The sequence below is a fragment of the Ovis canadensis genome, chromosome 2 (genome assembly GCF_042477335.2).
Source record: "Ovis canadensis isolate MfBH-ARS-UI-01 breed Bighorn chromosome 2, ARS-UI_OviCan_v2, whole genome shotgun sequence".
NCBI lineage: Eukaryota > Metazoa > Chordata > Mammalia > Artiodactyla > Bovidae > Ovis > Ovis canadensis.
The window spans coordinates 123,147,474-123,167,153 of record NC_091246.1 but is presented as its reverse complement, the minus strand read 5'-3'; the positions used below and the strand labels follow the sequence as shown (position 1 = coordinate 123,167,153).

Below are 19,680 nucleotides of genomic sequence, written 5' to 3'. Positions count from 1 at the left end.
CGCCCCCCAGGAAACACAGGTGGAGGTGTTGCCCCCTCTAAGGCCCCTCTCCTGCCCTGGTGTCCTGAGCGGTGTGGTCAGGGTGGAAGCCCATCCTCTGGGCAGTTTTGCTGGGCCTGATAGGAGGGAGGGGGACTTCAGTACATGTCACCCCGAGAGCCCAGGACTCCACATCCCATCTCACGCAGTCCCCACGACAGGCCTGGCCACAGGGCACATTTCCCAAACGGGGACACTGAGGTCACAGGGGCTGCCCAGGTCCCGAGACACTCAGCACACAGGCCTGGGGCACAGAGCCCACTCAGCACCCGCCACGGGGCTCCCAGGGAGGGAGGCTGCCCCATACCCTCTCCGGCCAGCCCGCCCTCACTGGCTCCCCGCAGCACCGCATCCCACTGCCCTGCCTCAAGCCGCACCTGGTTGTAGTGGGTCTCACAGTAGGCCAGGCCCTTCTTCTCATAATGCCGGTGCCCCAGGAACGGCTTCTCACACTTGGCGCAGACGAAGTGCTGGGGAGGGAGGCGAGGGGCAGGGATGGCAGAGTCGGGGCAGAAGCCACCTCCCCAAGAGATGGCAATGACCCCAGAAGACAGCCCAGAGGCTGCTGGGGCGGGGGGCCCCAAAGGACCCACAGGAGGGCCATGGGGCAGACACCTCCATGAGCTGCCCCTGCCCAGCAGATGTCACTCCTTGCTGCTAGGCACCCGCAGCCCAAGGGGTCAGGTGCCGGCGAGGTGCCTGGAGTATGGAGGGCTGCACTCCCACGGACTCCTCTGTCTCTATAAGCCCAGGGTCACCAGACACGTCTTCCTATCAGGGAGGCTTTTGGGTGCGATGGTTCACCTTCCCATGGGGGGCTGGGGGCCAGGGGCCACCTCAGGACCCTCACAGAGGGGCCACCCAAGGCAGAGTCTGTGGGACACAGAGCTGGCCTGGCCACGGGCTTGCATGCCTCTCTTCCAGGTAGTGACTGTGAGTGCCAGAGCCCCCAGCGGAGGCCTGGAGACCCAGTGGGACACCTCTGACGATCTTGTCCGCAGGTGGGCTGAGCTCCCCTGTTTGCACAGCTGTACACACAGCCACTTCCATCAACCACAATCCCACAGGGCGCCCCAGACCAATGTCCCCAAGGTGTTCTCATGACTTTGGAATCTTCTAGAAGGCCAGGAAAGGGAGGACGGGTGGGGGTGTCCTAGGACTTTGGAATCCTCTAGAAGGCCAGGAGGGAAAGGAAGATTGGGGGGTAGTCTCTGGGTCTCAGGCCTCTGGGCCCTGTGGGCTGACCTGTCCCCAGCCAGGGGCCAGGAAGGGCAGCACCCAAGAGGAAGGTCGGTTCCGGGAGCTAGCCGCACAGCCCGGGGCTGGGAGGGAGTGTGAGCATGAGCCGGGTCCCCACCTGCTGTCCACACCAGCCTTGCTCACCTCCACGTGCCACTGCTTGCCCAGCGCGTTGACCACCCGGCCCTCGATGGGCCGGCGGCAGGCCCCGCAGATGGGGACCCCCATCTTGTCGTGGCAGGGCAGGCAGTAGAGCTCGCCCTTCAGCTCCCGGGCCTCTGCGGTCAGCTCCTTCCTGGAAGACAGCGCAGAGCCCCCAGTGAGGGTGCTGCCCAGCTCCCGCCCCTCCAGATCCAAGGAAGCAGCTTCTGGACAGCCCCCCACCCCAGCTCTGTCCCTGCAGAGCCCCTCGGGCAGGCGTTGCTTTCATCTCTGCCCTCTTTGGAGACTTCCTGTGCCCCAGACAGGCCCCAGGGAATGGGATTCCTGCTCGGCCCTCGCAGAAGGAGGCCTGTGTTTGGCACAGATCTGTTCCCAGTCCCTCCGCCCCTAGATCAGACTGGGCATCTGGGACAGACCCGAGGGGGGGCTCTGCAGCCTCTCCTTCCTCTCTCATCCCTCGTGCAACTCTGAGTCTCCAGTCCTCCCTGAACGGAGCCCCAAAGAGAGCAGCCTCCTGCATGGTTGCCCTCGGGCCCCCATTCTACCTGCCCCTGCACCCCACTCTCCCGTCGCCCCTCTGCCCACCTGGTCCTCCTTTCTGGCCCCATCACTGCCCTGGATGGCTGTCCCACCTCCACCCAGCTCTCCCCCTACCCGCAGTGGGTGCAGCTGAAGTGGTCAGGGTGGTAGGCGTCATTCTTGAACATGAGGGGCTGCTCATCGATGACCAGGTGGCAGCGCTGACAGATGTACTTGCCCAGGCCCTTGGCCTTCTCGCGGTTGTGACAGGGTCGGCACAGGTGTCTGTAGGGAGTGAGGCAGGTGTGAGGAACACAGCCTCCCCTCCGCAGCCCCCCCCAGACAGCTGGGCCACCTCCCTGAAGAAGACATCGCCAAACACCCCAGACAAAGGTCCATCTAGTCAAGGCTGTGGTTTTCCGAGTAGTCATATATGGATGTGAGAGTTGGACCATAAAGAAGGCTGAGCACCGAAGAATTGATGCTTTCAAACTGTGGTGTTGGAGAAGACTCTTGAGAGTCCGTTGGACTGCAAGGAGATCAAACCAGTCAACCCTAAAGAAAATCAATACATTGGAAGGGCTGACGCTGAAGCTGAAGCTCCAATACTTTGGCCACCTGATGCAAAAATCTGACTCATTAGAAAAGACCCTGATGCTGGGAAAGATTGAAGGCAGGAGGAAAAGGGGACGACAGAGGATGAGATGGTTGGATGACATCACCGACTCAATGGACATGAGTCTGAGCAAGCTCCGGGAGTTGGTGATGGACAGGGAAGCCTGGCGTGCTGCAGTCCATGGGGTCACAAAGAGTCAGACACGACTGAGCGACTGAACACCACCCTCACCCACAGCCTGAACAAAGGCCGGGAAGCCTTGGGGGTTCAGCCCAGCGGCCCAGAAAAGCCAGCCAACAATCCTGCTGCTGGGAAGGCCACAGGTGAGCCCTCTAACAGGAGCCTCGGCACAGGACAGAGAGCAGCAGCAAACGCAGCAGCAAGCTGCAGCTGACGGACAGCAAGGCAACCGCGGTGTTTTTATCCTTTATGCTTTTTCTGAGCCTAGGACACCATGTGGACAAGAGCAGCTCCAAAATTCGCTTTATTTTTCAAATATCTTGCAACACATAAGAGTAACTGTACAGTGTGTTACCATCCCACTGTGCCCAGTCAAGGAGCCAAGGAGTGCCAGGCCCGTCGGGCACTCAGGGCCTGCTTCCTCAGGGGTCCTCCCAACAAAGAGGGACCTGGACGTCTACAGGCCCGCTCTGTCTCCAAAGACAAGCACGGCTGTGCCAGATGGAGGCCCCCAGACCTAGGCACTGTCATTACAGAGTCTTTTTTGTATACGTCCTCCGAGTAGTTTCTGATGGTACTTTCTCCTCTGGGCAACAGCTGCGGTCTCTACTGAGGGAAATCAACACGGTTTCTGTCTCCTTGGCCCTCACAGGCGGCAGGGATTTAGATTCAGGGTCCCCAGGCACAGATGCACTCATACAAAGGCCGCAGTGCCCTGCTCCCGTCCCCACCTGCCACACGATCTGCTGGTGCTCTCGGCACCTGGGCCTTCCTGCCTCCCTTTCCCAGGCCCCCAACCCTCCCACCAGCCTCCTGCCCTCCTGATACCAGCGTTGGCCTCTTTCAGAGGAAGGTCAGGTAAAGAATCCGCCTGCCAGTGCAAGAGACGTAGAGGACTCGGGTTCAATCCCTGGGTTGGGACGATCCCCTGGAGGAAGAAATGGCAACCCACTCCAGTATTCTTGCCTGGGAAACCCCATGGACACAGGAGCCTGGCAGGCTACAGAACATGGGGTCACCAAGAGTCTGATGTAACTGAGCATCTGAGCATGCACAGGGAGTCTCCTTAAAAGATTAACTCTCAAACTCAGGATGGTGGGCCACAGTGGGGAGGGAGCCTCACACACCACCAGCTCCGGAGCAAGACAGAACTGAGGAACCCTGCTCTCTCACAGGAACCCCAGATGTGAAATATCTTTTCAACAGACCTGATCCCAGCACCAGGTCTAAGGACAACCTGTAGAATTTTTCCACGGTAGAATGAAGATGGAACCTAGGAATTCTACCATTGAGGTGCAACAGCAGAAGAGAACAAAACAACACACCCACACGCAGCCTAAGTTTTAGAGCAACACATGCTTGAGCCCAAATCCTGGCTCACTGGTTTCTGGTTGGCCAGTCAGGTCACCTCTCCGAGCCTCAGTTTCCTCATCTGTAAAATGGGCAGTAATCCCAGTGCACAGGACTGCGTGAAAGAACACAGTTCAGAGAGTACTTGTGGGAGGTTCTTCCCAGTGATAGCATGCATATCTTTAAACACCTTAACTAAAAAGTTGTAAAGTCTTTTGAAACTAGAAATAGTGGTCTGGTGCCCTGTGCTACCGGGTGTATCATTTTGGGAAAGACAGAGAGAAACAACTTTGCTGCAGTAGCCACTGGCGACATCCAAACAGCCACCCCTGAGACCCCCAGGAGGAGCCTAGGGGAGCAGTACGGGCAGGCGGCAGCGGCTCTGTTCCCAGGCCTCCTGTCCAGAGGAGGAGCCCGCACAGACGAGGGCCAGGCCTCCGGGTCCCCACGGGCACAGACAGCGCGCCATTATGAGGCAGCCTGCAGCTGGGCCCTGCTGGAGATAAAGGCCATGATTTATTCCGCACACCCAAAGGGGGCCTCATTATACAGGGCAGGACACAAGGACCCTACAGCAAGTATCCTGAAAGAATCCCCCTCATTTGACCAAACAAGACTCCTCGGCCTCCCACCCTTCCCCATTCACAAGAGCCCCCCTCTGCTGATGGCCAGTGCAGGCTCAGGCGCCCGTTGTCATGGCAACCAGCCCCTCCCTGGCCCCCTCCCCTCGGTAGGAAATTACCCTGTTCTGAAACGTCCTGTTGTCTGTCGGTCCCAGCCAAGCCCCCCACCCAGCCGGCGCCCACTCCACGGCTTCGGCTTCGTAGACAGCCACACACTCGGCCTCTGTGATGCTCGGCGGCCCAGCTGGGGGCTGGGGGGTGTGCTGGGACACACTGGAATATTCACAGCCCAGGGGCAGCAGAGGCAGCCAGAGGACTGGCCCACCACACAGGGGACCCCTCAGGAATGAAGCAGCCTTTCAGGGCCCGAGGGGGTGCAGCCTCCCCGCCTCTCCTTAAATAGCCAGCCGGCCTCTACCACGGCCACACGGAGCCACCAGCCGCCCACAGGCCGCAGCCCACCTGCTGCCCCAGACCGGCTGTGAGAGGTAAGGGCAGGGCTGGGGAGCGGGGCACGGGGGTGCAGGGCAAGCGCGGGCCCAGCAGAGGCAAGGCAGGGCCATCTCTGCCATCTCGCTTCAACCTATTTATCGAGGCCTCCCTGGTCTGAACTAGAGCAGCCCATGGACGGTGCTCCCGTCTCACTGTGGGGGCTTTTAAAGGAAGAGCAAGTGCCCAGTCTGCGGCCCCATGGCTGCAGCGACACCCCCACTCTCCTCCTCTAGCCAGGGCACCTGGAGGGGCCCAACGAGGAGGCAGGAGGGACCGGTGCTGGCGACACCAAGAGACCGCCTGCCAGCTCAGCCTCCTCCCACCGCACACCCACCCACGTCCCCTCGCAGAGGCCGAGCCCTGCACCTGCTCCTGGTCGGGGCCCACCGCCCTGCCCCGAGCAGAGTGAGACGTCGAGAGACAGTGAGAGCAGGCATGTCTAGGGACACGTGGAGAGGAGCAGGAGCCCCCCAGACCCACAAAACCAGCATGAGAACTCGTAACACAGGGGCCGGGTGGAGAAACTGCAACAGACGTGACACAAGCCTGAAAGTGTTCTGGAGTCAAGCCTGCACCCAAACAGAGCACGGGGCATGTGGCCTTCAGTGGTGGGGCTCAGGAGGCCCTGGGCAGCAGCGGAAAGCCAGGCGCCAGGCAGCCCACCGGGTGCCACCTGCACACACGCGGGGCCCCACGCTCAGACCACTGCTCCACTGTCACCATCTGGAAAGCCCTGCTTCTTGAACAAAGAGTGGGGCAAACTGTGTCGCTGTTCCTGGGGCCAAGCCCGCGGGGGAGGCGCTGAGCCTGGGAGGCAGCTCCATACCAGCCCTGGCAGCAGGGACCCATCAGCCCCTGGAGGAAAAGCAGGCGGAGGTGTTGGCTGTCATGCTGGGTCTTCCGGATCTGGCTTCCCACTTCTGGCTGTTGCCCTGGCCAAATGACCCTGGGCAAGTGAGCTGATGCTGAGCCTCCATCTGTAAAAGGAGGCAGTGGACGTCTGCCCCCGAGGACTGGTGGGCAGTGCCCAGGCAGGCCTGCCTCACGCCAGGCAGAGAAGATGGTCAGTACCTGCGAGCAGATCTCACGGAGGGGCTGGGTGATGACTGTGCCACCAGGGGGATGGGTAGCATCTGAGCCTCAGGGCAGCCCCTCCCCATCCCCATCAAGACCCCTCCCTCACTTGGCCTCCAGGCCTCCCCCGCTTCCCCCACTGCCTCAGGTCACACACACTTGGGAGCAACAAGAAATAATCTCTGCATTAGAATTTTAGGGAACCTGAACCACTGTGAGTCTAGCAGAGATTTGGGCAGGGGGACATCCCTGGATCCCTCCAATAATCAAAACGTGATGTGGTCAGGCAAGCGTCTCCGCTGGCTTGAGAATGACTGGCCAGGTGCTCACCACCACTGACTTCCTCCTGCTCAGCCACCTGTGGGGCAGCGGGGGTGCCGGGGGTGCCCAGGGACCCCAGTGGTGGTTGATAAGGCACGAAGCAGAGGGTCAAGCTGCTGCCTGGCCTGACAGCTCCTCACTACCCACACTGCCCTCCTGCCCTCCTAGCTGCCAAAGTCTGAACCGCTGGCCCTGCTCTGTTTATTTCGGGAACCCACACCTGGGGATGGCGCCCAGCCTCATACTCAGGGACTGCCGGTGCTAACGTCCCCGTGCTCCCAGAGCACTTGCCAGCCCCTGCCAGGACTATTACCTCGGTCATTAAAAGGACAGGACCCGAGGAGAGAGGAGTTTACAGAGGCCCCCTGCAGCTCGTGCGTGCAACCGCTGCTCCCGGCTCCATTCCGCTGCTCCTGCGAGCCCCCTCTCCTGACCCCTCTACAGCCCGCAGGCAGGAAGTGGGGCTGCTGGGAGGTGGGGTTCAGGGGAGCCCCTGAAGTTGCACTGTAGGCAGAGGGGCCCTGAGAAGAAACGGCACCCGCCCCCCCCCAACCCCATGTCGGGCTGCAGGCTGCCTGCCGTCTGGCCTGCACACACCTGTCCAAGGCCTGTGGGAGGCAGGGCGTTGGGACCTTTCCTCTCCTTTGTGAATCTCTTGAGTCGACCAAAATCAACGTGGGAAATCTGTCACTCTGTCTTTTGGGGTGGGACCACCGGTGACCTAATCAGAACTGGGGTCACCAGACAGAAACAGTTTGTTTCTGAGGCCAGGAGGGCTCCAAGCAGCCTCTGGTTTATGCTGAGGGTAAACCAGGTGGGCAAGGCTGGGCAGAGACAGGCTGCCTCCCTGGGTCCCGGCCTCTCTGGGGCTGCAGGTCTTGGCTAGAACACCCCGGACAGTCTCTCCACCTCTGGGACATATGGCTCTTCCTCTCCTGGAAAAGAATCTGCCTCCTGATAGTTAAAGCGACCCCATGGACTGCAGCCTATGAGCTTCCTCCATCCATGGAATTTTCCAGAAAAGAATATGGGAGTGGGTTGCCATTTCCTTCTCCAGGGGATCTTCCCCATCCAGGGATCGAACCCAGGTCTCCCGCATTGCGAGCAGATGCTTCTACTGTCTGAGCTACCAGGAAAACTCTAGTTAAACTACTCCAGGTAGTAAAACACCCACTGCAGACCTGGACCCACAGGCACAAGCCTAAGACACTTGTCTTTCTAAGACACAAGTCTCTGCCCACTGACATGCCCGAAGCAGGGCTGGTGGCTGAGTTCGAAAAGCTCAAGACCTTGGATGCTGGCCCGGATGGCCTTTAGGTGCTGTAGACAGAGCAGGACACTGCATTCCTCGCAAGGCCCTCCCATGGCCGGTGCCGGGAGCACTGGGGAGCCTAGTGGACAGGTGGGTCAGGGAGGCTGAGCAGGGTTCACCCGATGCTGAGGAGGAGTTGGCTGAGCCCCCCACACTGGGCTCTCACGCCGAGGTGCCCCACCCACGAGAAGCAGGGCTCAGGGGACTCATGCACCCCACCGGTCAGACAGCACACAGGGGAGAGGGACAGAAGATGCGGGCCCCTCCCTCAGCCCTCACAGCCCCCAGGGCCTGTCCGTCTCTCCCTGCGGTGCTGACTCTATGCCCCAGGCCTGAGAGGCGGCCATCATGGCCGACCTCTCCATGCTCTACAGGGACACGGCCGCACGGTGGGGAGCTGACCCCAGCAGTAGTTTGGCCCCCAGGCCCTGGTTTTGGTTTTGCTTTCTGCAGCCTTCCAAAGCAGCGGGTGCGGGTTCAATCCCTGTTCAGGGAGCTAAGACATGCCTTGAGGTTAAAAAAATAAAATAAAATCAAAACATAAAACAGAAAGGGTTTCATCCCTGGGTGGGGAAGATCCCCTGGAGAAGGGCATGGCAACCCACTGCAGTATTCTTGCCCGGAGAATTCCATGGACAGAGGCTACAGTCTATGGGATCGCAAAGAGTTGGACAAGACTGTGACACTTGCCCACCCCCAGCTGGACACAGGAGGTGCCCTGTAGCCCCTGAGGCAATGCCAAGCATGGAACAGCCTATCCAGGGGTCAGGGGTCGGCAGGTACTAAAGGCTTCCAAGAGCTCATGTCTGCAGAGGGTGATGCCTCGCCTGTCCCAGGCTCTCTGAAGCTGGCCTGTCTGCTTGTTCCCTCCAGGCTCAGTGCCTCTGCCTCTGGCTGAAGCATGAATGGCCTCGAGGTGGCCTCCCCAGGTCTACTGCCCAACTCCTCCCTGGCCCCTGTGGAGCAATGCGGCCAAGAGACGCCCCTGGAGAACGTCCTCTTCGCCTCTTTCTACCTCCTGGATTTCATCCTGGCTTTTGTGGGCAACGCCCTGGCCCTGTGGCTCTTCATCCGGGATCACAAGTCCGGCACCCCGGCCAACGTGTTCCTGATGCACCTGGCCGTGGCCGACCTGTCCTGCGTGCTGGTCCTCCCCACCCGCCTGGTCTACCACTTCTCAGGGAATCACTGGCCGTTTGGGGAGATCCCATGCCGGCTCACGGGCTTCCTCTTCTACCTCAACATGTATGCCAGCATCTACTTCCTCACTTGCATCAGCGCTGACCGCTTCCTGGCCATCGTGCACCCCGTCAAGTCCCTCAAGCTCCGCAGGCCGCTCCACGCCCACCTGGCCTGCGCCTTCCTCTGGGTGGTGGTGGCCGTGGCAATGGCCCCGCTGCTGGTGAGCCCACAGACCGTGCGGACCAACCACACGGTGGTCTGCCTGCAGCTGTACAGGGAAAAGGCCTCCCAGCACGCCCTGGCGTCCCTGGCCGTGGCCTTCACCTTCCCGTTCGTCACCACCGTCACCTGCTACCTGCTGGTCATCCGCAGCCTGCGGCAGGGCCCGCGCGTGGAGCGGCGCCTCAAAAACAAGGCGGTGCGCATGATCGCGGCGGTGCTGGCCATCTTCCTGGTCTGCTTCGTGCCCTACCACGTCCACCGCTCCGTCTACGTGCTGCGTTACCGCGGCCACCGCACCTCGTGCGCCGCGCAGCGCGCGCTGGCGCTCGGCAACCGCATCACCTCCTGCCTCACCAGCCTCAACGGTGCGCTGGACCCCATCATGTACTTCTTCGTGGCCGAGAAGTTCCGCGATGCCCTGCGCAGCCTGCTGTGTGGCAAGCGGCTCCCAGGGCCGCCGCCCAGCGCCGACGGGAGGACCAACGAGAGCTCGCTGAGCGCCAGGTCGGAGCTGTGAGCCTGGGCCCCAACCCCTCCCCATCCCCACAAGGAGCACCCTGCAACCTCACCGAGGAGGAGCCCGCCTCCCCTGAGAAAAGAAACCGAAACCTCTCCGGTCACCATCACCTGCTTCCAGGTCCGAACTCACCACCGGCGCCCAGTTCTGTCTGGGCTGAGCCTCCTCATTCACAGCCGCGAGACACTCAGTGACTTGGACCCCACCCTCCTCCCCCGGTGAGGGGCAAGGAGGCCAGAGGAACATTCCTGAACAGTGAGCGTCTTTCTCTCCCAAGTGCCCCCTGCGAGGCTCTCGGCCTCCTCACAACAGAAACACATGGCAGCGAAGCTTGGCAGAGATAACTCAGGAGACAGCGGGGAGCGGCCTGCCAGAAGAGGGGCACGGTGGGCGCAGCGCTCGGTGGAGGGCCAGGAGAAGGTGTCTGGAGATTTCCTCTCAAGTGCAAGGTGCTCTGAGTTCCCTTTGTGGCCCCTTTCCCAAAGGCCCCTGCGTTTAGGGGACACAGGCAGTACACCAGAGCCGAACACTCTAAGCACTTTCAGGGTGATTGATCTCCAAGTGACGTCCAGCAACACAGGGCCTGTGGGTCCCGCCTGCCACACACAGACCTGCACGTGCCGACAATCCCCAGCGCTTCTCAGCAGCTGCCCTGTCCCTTCTGAGTCCCGGGGGAGCACAGACTATGGGGGGCCATCACGGGGAGCCCAGCTTCATCACTGCTGGGTGTGGGGGGCACGCAGCCTGGGCCACGAATCTATCTCCCCCTAACCCAGACCCAGCAGGGGCAGGGTCCTACTCCTCCCCAAGAGGCCTTCCCCTGGCTGGCCAAGATGGGAGGTGTTTTGCTTAGAGGGTGGCCTGTATGCCCCTCAAGAGTCCTTTTATGTACTTGGTTATACTGATCATAAGGGCTTCCCTCGTGGCTCAGTTGGTGAAGAATCTGCTTGCAATGCAGGAGCCTGCCTGCAATGTAGGAGACCTGCATTCGATTCCTGGGTCAGGAAGATCCCCTGGAGAAGGAAACGGCAACCAGCTCCAGGATTCTTTGCCTGGGAAATCCCACGGACAGAGGATCCTGGCAGGCTACAGTCCAGGTCACAAAGAGTTGGACACGACTGAAGCAACTTAGCATGCCTGCATACTGATCATAAACATAACTGTACTTTAATAACTGAAAGTTATTCTGTTTGGTTAATGCAACTCCCTCCCCAGAACTTCTCTTCCTTCTGACCCAAGAACGGCAAAGTGGCGGCGCAGGCAGCAGCATGCACTGTGGTTCTGGTGGCCCCACAGCCGGTCCACCCCACACAGACGCTGGCGTTCTGCCTTGTGGACTTCAGAGTGCCGACCTGGGCCTCAGGGTGCCCCACCTGCCTGTCACCACAGCAATAATTTACTTTCCTGAACAAGTCCAGCCTCTTCTGGATTTTTCCAGCAAACACTAGAGCAGGAGTCCCAGCGTGAGCTGCACTAAGGGCCCACACTCGGGACCCCTGCTGCACTGTCTGCCCCCCAAGGCCCCTCATATCAGCACTCAACACTCAGGCTCCTAGTGAGCACCCTGCAGACACCAGGATGAATAACACACGTCTCTGATGGAGCAGGCAGACGGACAAGGTCACTACAGCAGCGTTAGGAACTGGGGCTCCAACAGGGATGGTGTCCAGCGCCCAGATAGGGGAGGAAGCGGGGGGCAGACAGACAACTGAGGTGCTGCTAGCGAGGCAGGTGTGTGCTTCCGTGAGGCCTGATTGCCAGCAGAGGAGAAACTCAAAATTGGCTGGTTAGGTTCTGTGGCATTCGGGATGCCTGCCAGACACTGTGGAGATGGCATGTGGGCAACGGGGTATTCTGAGGGAGAGGTCTAGGGTGGAGGCCGACACCTGGATTGCCCAGCACAGACGCGCCATTTGGACCAAATGCAAAGCCCCAAAGGAGCCCGCCATAGACAGTCGGGTGGAGGAAGGGGAACCAGGACAGGAGAGGGACAGCACAGCCATGCAGTAGGAGACCGCATGGGTTCCTGGGCACCCGGAGACAAGCGAGAGTGGCAGCAAAGGCTCGGGAGCCCTGAGCAGCTTGGGCGGAGGGGAGTAGGTGGGGGAACCGGCTGGGAACTGGGAAGGACTGCAGGGAGTCGCTGTGCAGTCAAGGCTGACAGGGTGCCTTGAACCAGGGGCCACCTCGCCTGAGCCATTAGAAAGGGACCAGAGAGGTCCAGAGCTGTGAGCCCTGCTGGAGGAGCGAGAAGTGAGCAGGGCTATGGATGCAGGGACACGGCCCCCGCGGCCCCCGCTGCGACAAGGGAGGGAAACACAGGTGTAGGGCAGGGGAGGGCAGGGCAGGGGGAAGGCAGGTCCTGGCTGTGGGGGTGGGGGTGCAGGGACAGTGAGGGGAGGGGAGCGGGAGGAGAAAGAGCAGGTCTTCGTGGAAGGTGACAGCTTAGCCTGCTAAGGGAACCTGGGCCTGAAGTTTGGAGCACCCCTGGGCCCCAGCTGAGTGTTTTCCCCCCAGCAGCCCCCGTGGGGTCTGAGGACAGGGGGGACGGCTGCAGCCTGGGTGGCCGGGCAGGCAGGAGCTTAACTCACAGCTCCTCATCCTCGCACTGCACCAACAGCTCCCGCTTCTGCCCCCTGCCTGCTGGCTGTCTACCGTCAGCCTGCTCCTGGGAGCAGCCCTGAGCCTGGGACGCCCCGATTCCTCACCCCTCACCCTCCAGCCTCCATCCTCACCCGTAAACTAGAGAGTTCTCCTGCCCTCCTCGCAGGGACAGTGGGGGTGGCAGCCCTACTGGCAGCCCGAGGCGTACCTGCCTGCGTTCTTCACAAAGCCCAGGTCAGCCAGCTCCACATCACACAGCTCACAGCGGAAGCATCCAGGGTGCCAGTTGTTGTTCATGGCCTTGATGACGCGGCCAATGATGAATTCTCCTGGAGAAGAGACGTCCCTGCTGTCCTTGTGCCCTCCCCCCAGAGTTCCTCCCCACCGGAGCCCGCCTGGCTCTGCCTGGCCCCAGGGCGCCCCTCCCAGAGCTTGGGAAGGTGATGAGCACAGGGGCCCGAAGGCCAATGCTCAGAAAGACAGGCCCCCTCCCCCCCATCCCCACTTCCCAGGCATCATGGAAGCCTTACCGCAGGACCCGCAGCACGGAGCAAACAGCATCTGGAAGTCGTGCTCGCAGTACTTCCGGCCTTCGAACTGCAGATGGGGCCAGCAGAGGAAGGACAAGGAAGGCACTGTCATTCTCTGCGCTGCACCGGTCGGTAAGGTGAGGACCTGCCCTCGGGGAGGCTAGATGGGCACCCCGCTTTGTATACCTGCTACCACCACCGGAAGCATGGGTGGGGGACTTCCTGGAGGAGGTGATAAGGAGTGGAAAGACGGAAGTGGAGGGGGGTACTAAGAAGAGGGGTTTCCACATAGGGAGCAGTCAGTGCAAGGCCTGAGGACGGGACGGGATTGGCCTGTTTGACTTGGGGAGAGTGCAAAGTGAGGGACCTCGAGGAAGCTGGCAGCTCGGCAAGGCTGGCCCCTCAGAGGGCCACCGCTATTTGCTGAAGATCTTGGCCGCGTTTGTCCCAGGGGCACATTGCCGGCTGGGGTGGATGTTTATGCCGGGAAGCCCAGGGATCAAGGTTGAATTCTGTGTGTCCCTTGGCCCTGTTTCGTGTGTGAGAGGTCCACTCCCCCAGGGCCCACAAAAGATGTAGGGAAGGGACCCAGAAGAAGAGGCACAGGGATGGGGTGCACCCCATCTGTCTGGGCAAGGCGGACCCCTGCACTGGCCCCAAATGTGGCCAGCACCTGCCTCTGCCTTTCCTCCCTTGACGGTTTTATCTGGTTTCCCCTGTTCCCTGAGCGTGGCTTATTAAGCTGCACCTGGCTAGAGCCCCACCCAGCAGGGGCAGCGGGAATCTATCATCATCGGCACATCCGCAGAGCCCTGTGCCACTCCACCCCTTTACCCCACCTCCCCACCGGCCAGCAGTTCTCAGGAGGCACCATGGGGAACGGCAGCTCCTGTTCAGTCAGGCAAATCACCCACCTCCCAGCCGTCTGTCAGCCAGTCCCCTCAGCTTCAAAATCTAGCCAGCCTCTGAGCATTGCCGTGGTGTGCCTGTAAACACTTAACAGGCAGCCCTGAGGCGGCCTGGCAGCATTTGCCAATTTCTGCCGTGTAAATAGTCCCACCAGGGTCAGTTTGAAGCTACCAAAATGATGCTGACATGGAATTGAGAAGAGATGTCAGTAGCCACCACGGTACTGCGTTTCCAGCACCCAAACACAATAACAGGTAGTGAAATGTAACAAAACAATTAGGAAGTGATGAGTTTCGTGTATCTGCTATTTTTGTCTTTAATAAAATTTTATCTCATTGTATGTATACATCATTTAACTTTTAATAATGACTGTATTTAGCAACCAGCCTGCAGGATTGCGGAAAATTTAACAATCTGCTCTTGGGACCGAGGGCAGCTCAGCCTAGGTCCCTTCCCTTCCCTCTGGATTACCAAAGAAATAACTGGCTTCTGGTCCCACCTGTTCTCCCAGCTTCTGTCCCCATTCCTGCAAAGCGTCTCCTCCGCATGGCAACCAGAGAGGCCCTTTTCTACTGTCTGACAGACAGTATGGGTCCTGCCCCTCCCAGGATGAAGCCTAAGGCCCCATGAAGGCCCACAGGGTTAAACAATTCTGCCTGCCCTCCCTCATCTTCTGCCGCCCCCTCCCCTTTCCTCTGCTTCCATCACTCCAGCCTCCTACTGCTCCAAAACCCACACACCCCAACCTCAGGGCCTTTGCACTTGCTGTGCCCTCTGCTGAGAGCTCTTCCTGTAGGTACACACATGCTCCCCCACCTCCTTCAGGTCTGCTCAAACATTACCCCCCTGCTCAGGCCCCCACCCCCAGGACTCCTCGTAACCTGAGCACTTAGCAGCATCAGGTGTACGCTGGTTATGTTTACTGTCTGACCCCAGGGCCTCCCAGAGACGACAGGAGGAACGGTGACTCCTTCAGCACCATGCACACCAGGAGAGCACGGTTCACAGAGCTGAGGGCGGGGCCCCCGCGGGGTGGCCAGCAAGGCTCTGGGCTGGCAGGAGCAGCACCGGTTCACGGCCCGGCACGTCTGCCAGTCTGTCACTGGAGGGCCGTGGCCAGGCGAGGCCCGCAGGCTGCCAGAGGGCAGACCCTGAGCTGGGTCAGGGGCTTGTGCTCTGGGAAGCAGAGGCAAGGGTCAGGGAGCACTCTCACCTCGTAAAAGAGCCCCTCGGGGAAGGGCCGGAAGCACTGTGCGCACACGAAGCAGTGCTCGTGGTACAGCTCTCCGTTGCTGTTGACGATCCGCTCGGCAGGGGCGAAGCGCGCCTGGCAGCGCTGGCACACTGCGTTGGCCAAGGCGTTGGACATGTTGCTGAGCAGGAAAAAGGAACAGAGGTCAGAACCTGCGGGCTGCGCTCAAGAGACACGTTTTCTGGGGCAGAGGACAGCACCATCCTCACCCCAGGCTGGCCTCAGCACTGTGGAGACTCAGTCACGCAGTCAGTCCACGCTGCCCCGCACTGGCTTGGATCACCCCGGGTGGCTGTCACCCATCCCTGTAGCCACCATGTGCCAAGGATACACCAGGTGCCAGTGTATGCCAGGATGCAGTGGCCTTCCCAGGTGGCAACCCTGAGAGCCGTGCACAGCGTGTCCAGCTCACAGACAGACGCGCAGAGGCCTGGAGAGAGTGACCCCCCGGGCTGCAGTGGGCAGAGGCAAAGCCCCTCACCCCGGAGCCTCATCTCTCCCCGTACCCTGCAGCCCCCAGTGCCCTTCATGGAGGGTCAGGCACAGGTCAGCCATCGCTGGGCTCATGCCGGTCAGAGCAGTCAGGGCTCCAGTCCGGGCCCTCTCTCGTGGTGCAGCCGGGGCTGGCCCTCGCTCTCCAAGCCCAGGCGCCCAGCCAGAGAAGGACCCTAACCAAGGCCATCGTGCGTTCTGACCTTTAGATGACGGACACACAAGCTCTCTATGGAGTGCACGGCCCACTGTAAGCTTGCAGAGGACAGGGTTGTGGTTGTCATTGTCACTGACCTGGCCCCAAGCTACTCAGTCATGGTGCTGGGCCATCTCTCAGGGCATCAGGGACACCCGGGCACCCTCCTGCGCCTCCTGTCTCCCACTCAGGGAACCAGAGTGTCTCAGGTACAGAGCATCATCCAGGCACAGGGCAGCAGCCTGGGATTCACATACTTATTTCATCCCTGAGGCCACCCTGCTTTTCTAAGACTCAGAGAGATTGAGTAACTTGAGCAAACTCACAGAGCAGATGACAAAGTCCAAATGTGAACTCAGGTTGGGCCGAGTTCACTGGCTCTTTCCCCTGCACCACGAGTTAGATTCATCCCTGCCCCACCCCTCTCCAAACACAAAACCACCCTCCCATGGAGAAGGTGAGGCTGTGACTATTTGGGAATGGGAGCAGGATGGGGACGACCCTCCTCATCCATGCGGGCAACTGCTGTCCCCGGGGCAAGTGATGGCTGTCCTTATGGGAGGTGTGAAAGCCAAACTGAACTCCAGGGGAAATCGCCACAGAGACACACGCTGGCTCCAGTCTAGGGCCCCGGCTCAGACAGGAGGAGGAACCTGGAGGTCAGCCACAAAAGCCTCTACAAATTCCCAGCACCCTCATGCCTGCGACCTTGACTACAAGGCGGCAAACAGACTTTGTCTCTTGTCGACTCGGGTGGATTGTGGTGGCTGCCTGGAAGGGTGGGCGCAGAAGGGAGGTCAGGCTCAGCGACGAGAGATGCAACCGATCGCGCGTCCTGTAGACTCGTGCAGGGGCACTCGGCCCATCTTTGGAGGTCGTCTTTCCAGCCTGTTCCGCCTCCCACCATGCTGAACCCCATCCTTCTCTCAGGGTTACAGCGCTGTGAGAAGTCTCAAGTGACACTGCTCATGCTGGAGTTCCCAGGCAGGATGAGCCCGGGAGGTGGGCGAGGGCACTGCCTCTCAGGTGTGGACGGTGGACAGTGGGTCTAGCAGAAGGTGCTGCCACAGACATAGAAAGGGAGCTGGGCTGGGGCACCCAGGCAGGACTTCCTCTCATGGCAGGAGAAGGGCCAGAAGGCTCTTCGGCAAGCCCTGTCAGGCAAGCAGACCTCCGCCTGCTCTCAGAAATCCTTGGGGGACCAAAGCCACCTCCCACGTCCACATTTAGGCCAAAGGGGCGAGGAAGCAGGACAGAGGCAGGAGGGGTCGGGCAGAGCCCACGTCGATAGGGAGGCTCTGCACGCAGCGGCCACCACCTTCCTTTCCGGCTCACTGCCGGTCACCATGCAGAGGAGCGGACAGGACAGGGGCTGATCACCCAGGCCGCCAGGAGCTGGGCTGGACTCTGTCAGCACAGGCACAGTTTCCTGTCCCAAGGTCACCGTGAACCTGGAGGACTTGTTCTCCCAAAACACACACCCAAGGTAGCTGGGAGGAAGTTCCAATGCCTGGCCATGAACAAGACCTTGGCGGGTCTTGGAGAAGTCAGAAATCAACAGGAAATCCTGTGACTCTGGGCCTGGAATTCCCCACCCAGAGAACCCAGAAAATGCAGCCAAAACACGTATTCAAGTCCAGCCCCAGGCTTTCAGATTGTTCCAGACATCTGGACCCTGACCATGTGAGCGTGCAGCAGGCCCATCATCGGTTTGCCCCTACAGAGCCCCGGCCTCGCCCGGGCAGACATTCGGAGACAGCATCTCCATGTGATGGCCACAGCAGCTGGCCCCTAAGAGAGTGGCTGGCTCTGCACTGCGCCTGGGTTCGGCTCCCTGGCTGGGGCCCTAGGAGGCTCAGGTCAACAGTTTTGCCGTCTGTCCCCTACACGGCTCTCACGTAGGTGGGCGTGGGGGAGAGACCACCTGCCTCCCACCCCGCTGGTGGCCCCAGCCCAAGTCTTGGTCAGTAGCACCCCCAATGGCACTTCTACGTCTGCATCCCCACGGTCCTTGCTTGGGAACACAGCACTCCGACCCACTGACCAAAGAGGGGGGATGGACAGACACATCCGTGTGCCCGATAACTGGATCACAGCCCCATCAGAGACGATGCCAGCTGTCCCCTGCAGGAGGCAGCCGCTCCAGGCTCAACCCCATGTGTTTAAATCCCGACAGCTCAAGCCACCAGTTGTGCCCCTGGAGAAAAGTACCAGCTCCCTAGGGCCTCGTTTCCTCCTCCACGAGGAGGTGCCCAGAGGAGCAGCAACTGCCCCTCAGAACTGAAGTAAAGAACTTGCTGCCTACAGCAGACAGCATGCGGAGCACAGGGCCAGACAGGCCAAGCACTTGATAAAAGAGCTGTTGTTTCCAGCAGCCCAGGGACCTCCCACCCAGCCCAGCAGTGCTCCCTGCAAGACGGCAAAGGGGGGAGGCAGGCATTCCATGTCCTCCTTCACATTCTGCCCGAGAACAGGGAGCGCAGTCCACCCAGTTAACATCAGGGAGACACCACCGCCTCGCCAGCACCTAGAAGCCAAACCCCATTGCTGGGGGCGGGGTGCGGGGGGCGGGCGTGGAGACTCACCCACAGATGTGCACATTGCCTGAGACAAGTTGGGCAGCCAGTGGGGCCGGAGGTAGGTGGTCGCCCCACCCTGTCCCCGTCTCCAACCCTCCCCAGCATCCCCAAATACTCTCAGTCTTGATACCCAGCATAAAAGAATTTGATGCAAGACGTCTGGAGCTCTAGCTTGCGGTGTGGTGGGTGGAGTCCTTTCTGAGCCAGGTCCTCATGAGGGGAGGTTGCTGGTTCCAGATAAGGAAACTGACCTACCAAGAGGGTCAGAAACCTGCTGAGGTCACACGGGATTGGATCTGTGCTCTCTTGTCCCCTCAGCTCCTGGTGGCATCACACAGGCATGACCATTCAAAACTGTTTTTCCTGCAACCTCCGACCAACCTCCATTGCAGCCTCCCACCCACCTAACCCTGGAAAGCCAGCGGGAGGGCCTGGGCACAGGCAGGGCCAGCCACAGGGGACTTTCCACACTCAAGGGTGCGTCAGTGTTGGTGAGGCCATGTCGCAAGCCAGAAGCTCGAGGCAATAGGAAGCTGAGGTTAGCATGTGAGCATGCGTGCGGCTTGCATGTGTGGGACATTCCTGACGCCTGATCTTCACTATCGGCCCTGTCCTCCTTGCATCGAGACCAAGTTCTTGTGCTGCGTTCATACCAGGAAGCCAGCCTCCACAGTGGCCTCTGGCCCATCCGTGCCCTGCCACCCGCTCCTTGCCCCATGGCTCCCTCCGCTCACATCTAGGGTCATCCAGAGACCAGCCGGTGAGGGCTCCTGTTCACCTGGGGAAGTCACTTGGCCGCCCAAGCCCCGAGCTCCCCACCGGAGCAGTGGGCTTCTCCGGTTCCTGCCCTGGTGTGGCCCCTGGTGAGGAACCTGCAACACTGGTGCGGATACAAGTCCAGCTGCAGCAGGAATCCCACGGGTGCCTCTCTGCGGCCTCTGCTCTCCACTCCCCACGTGACAGCCTCTTGCTTGCTGCGTTTGTACTCCCAGACAGCTTCGCGGGCTCACTCCCTCCCAGGCACCCACCACAGTGCTCTGTGTTCACTGCTGAGCATCAGCCTCTAAACCTCCCCTTCTCCCCGGGGCCTCCAGGCACCCCACCTCTACGATTGCTGCTCTGTCTCATCCCTGAAGCCCTACCCCTTCCTCCCAACCTTCAAGTCCTCCCTCCACTGCCCCCACACCCCGGGGTTCCCACCTGCTGCTTTGATGCAAAAAAACAACAAACCCACAGCCCCCACTGCTCTCTTGCCCCAATTTCTAGCAGA

The 19,680-nt window shown here is 60.4% G+C and overlaps 2 protein-coding genes across 11 annotated transcripts in view; one reads left to right on the top strand and one right to left on the bottom strand.

Annotated features, from left to right (window-relative positions):
* The window catches only part of LIMS2 (LIM zinc finger domain containing 2), a 36,893-nt gene that overhangs the window by 2,020 nt on the left and 15,193 nt on the right, over window positions 1–19,680 (bottom strand). For 6 of the 10 annotated variants that reach the window (XM_069576873.1, XM_069576879.1, XM_069576874.1 and 3 more), the window contains exons 2-7: window positions 15,105–15,264; window positions 12,983–13,049; window positions 12,661–12,781; window positions 2,095–2,244; window positions 1,423–1,573; window positions 417–509 (exon numbers count right to left, since the gene is read on the bottom strand). In XM_069576873.1, coding sequence (XP_069432974.1) covers window positions 417–509; window positions 1,423–1,573; window positions 2,095–2,244; window positions 12,661–12,781; window positions 12,983–13,049; window positions 15,105–15,264 — 742 coding nt within the window. Of the gene's footprint in view, window positions 1–416; window positions 510–1,422; window positions 1,574–2,094; window positions 2,245–12,660; window positions 12,782–12,982; window positions 13,050–15,104; window positions 15,265–15,929; window positions 16,136–18,416; window positions 18,726–19,303; window positions 19,451–19,680 lie in introns of those variants that run through there. The other 4 variants (XM_069576881.1, XM_069576880.1, XM_069576878.1 and 1 more) reach the window with 4 other exon arrangements.
* On the top strand, window positions 5,163–9,920 carry GPR17 (G protein-coupled receptor 17). Its single transcript, XM_069576882.1, has 2 exons — window positions 5,163–5,216; window positions 8,801–9,920. The coding sequence occupies exon 2, from the start codon at window positions 8,829–8,831 to the stop codon at window positions 9,846–9,848; it is 1,020 nt and encodes a 339-aa protein (XP_069432983.1). The 5' UTR covers window positions 5,163–5,216; window positions 8,801–8,828; the 3' UTR covers window positions 9,849–9,920.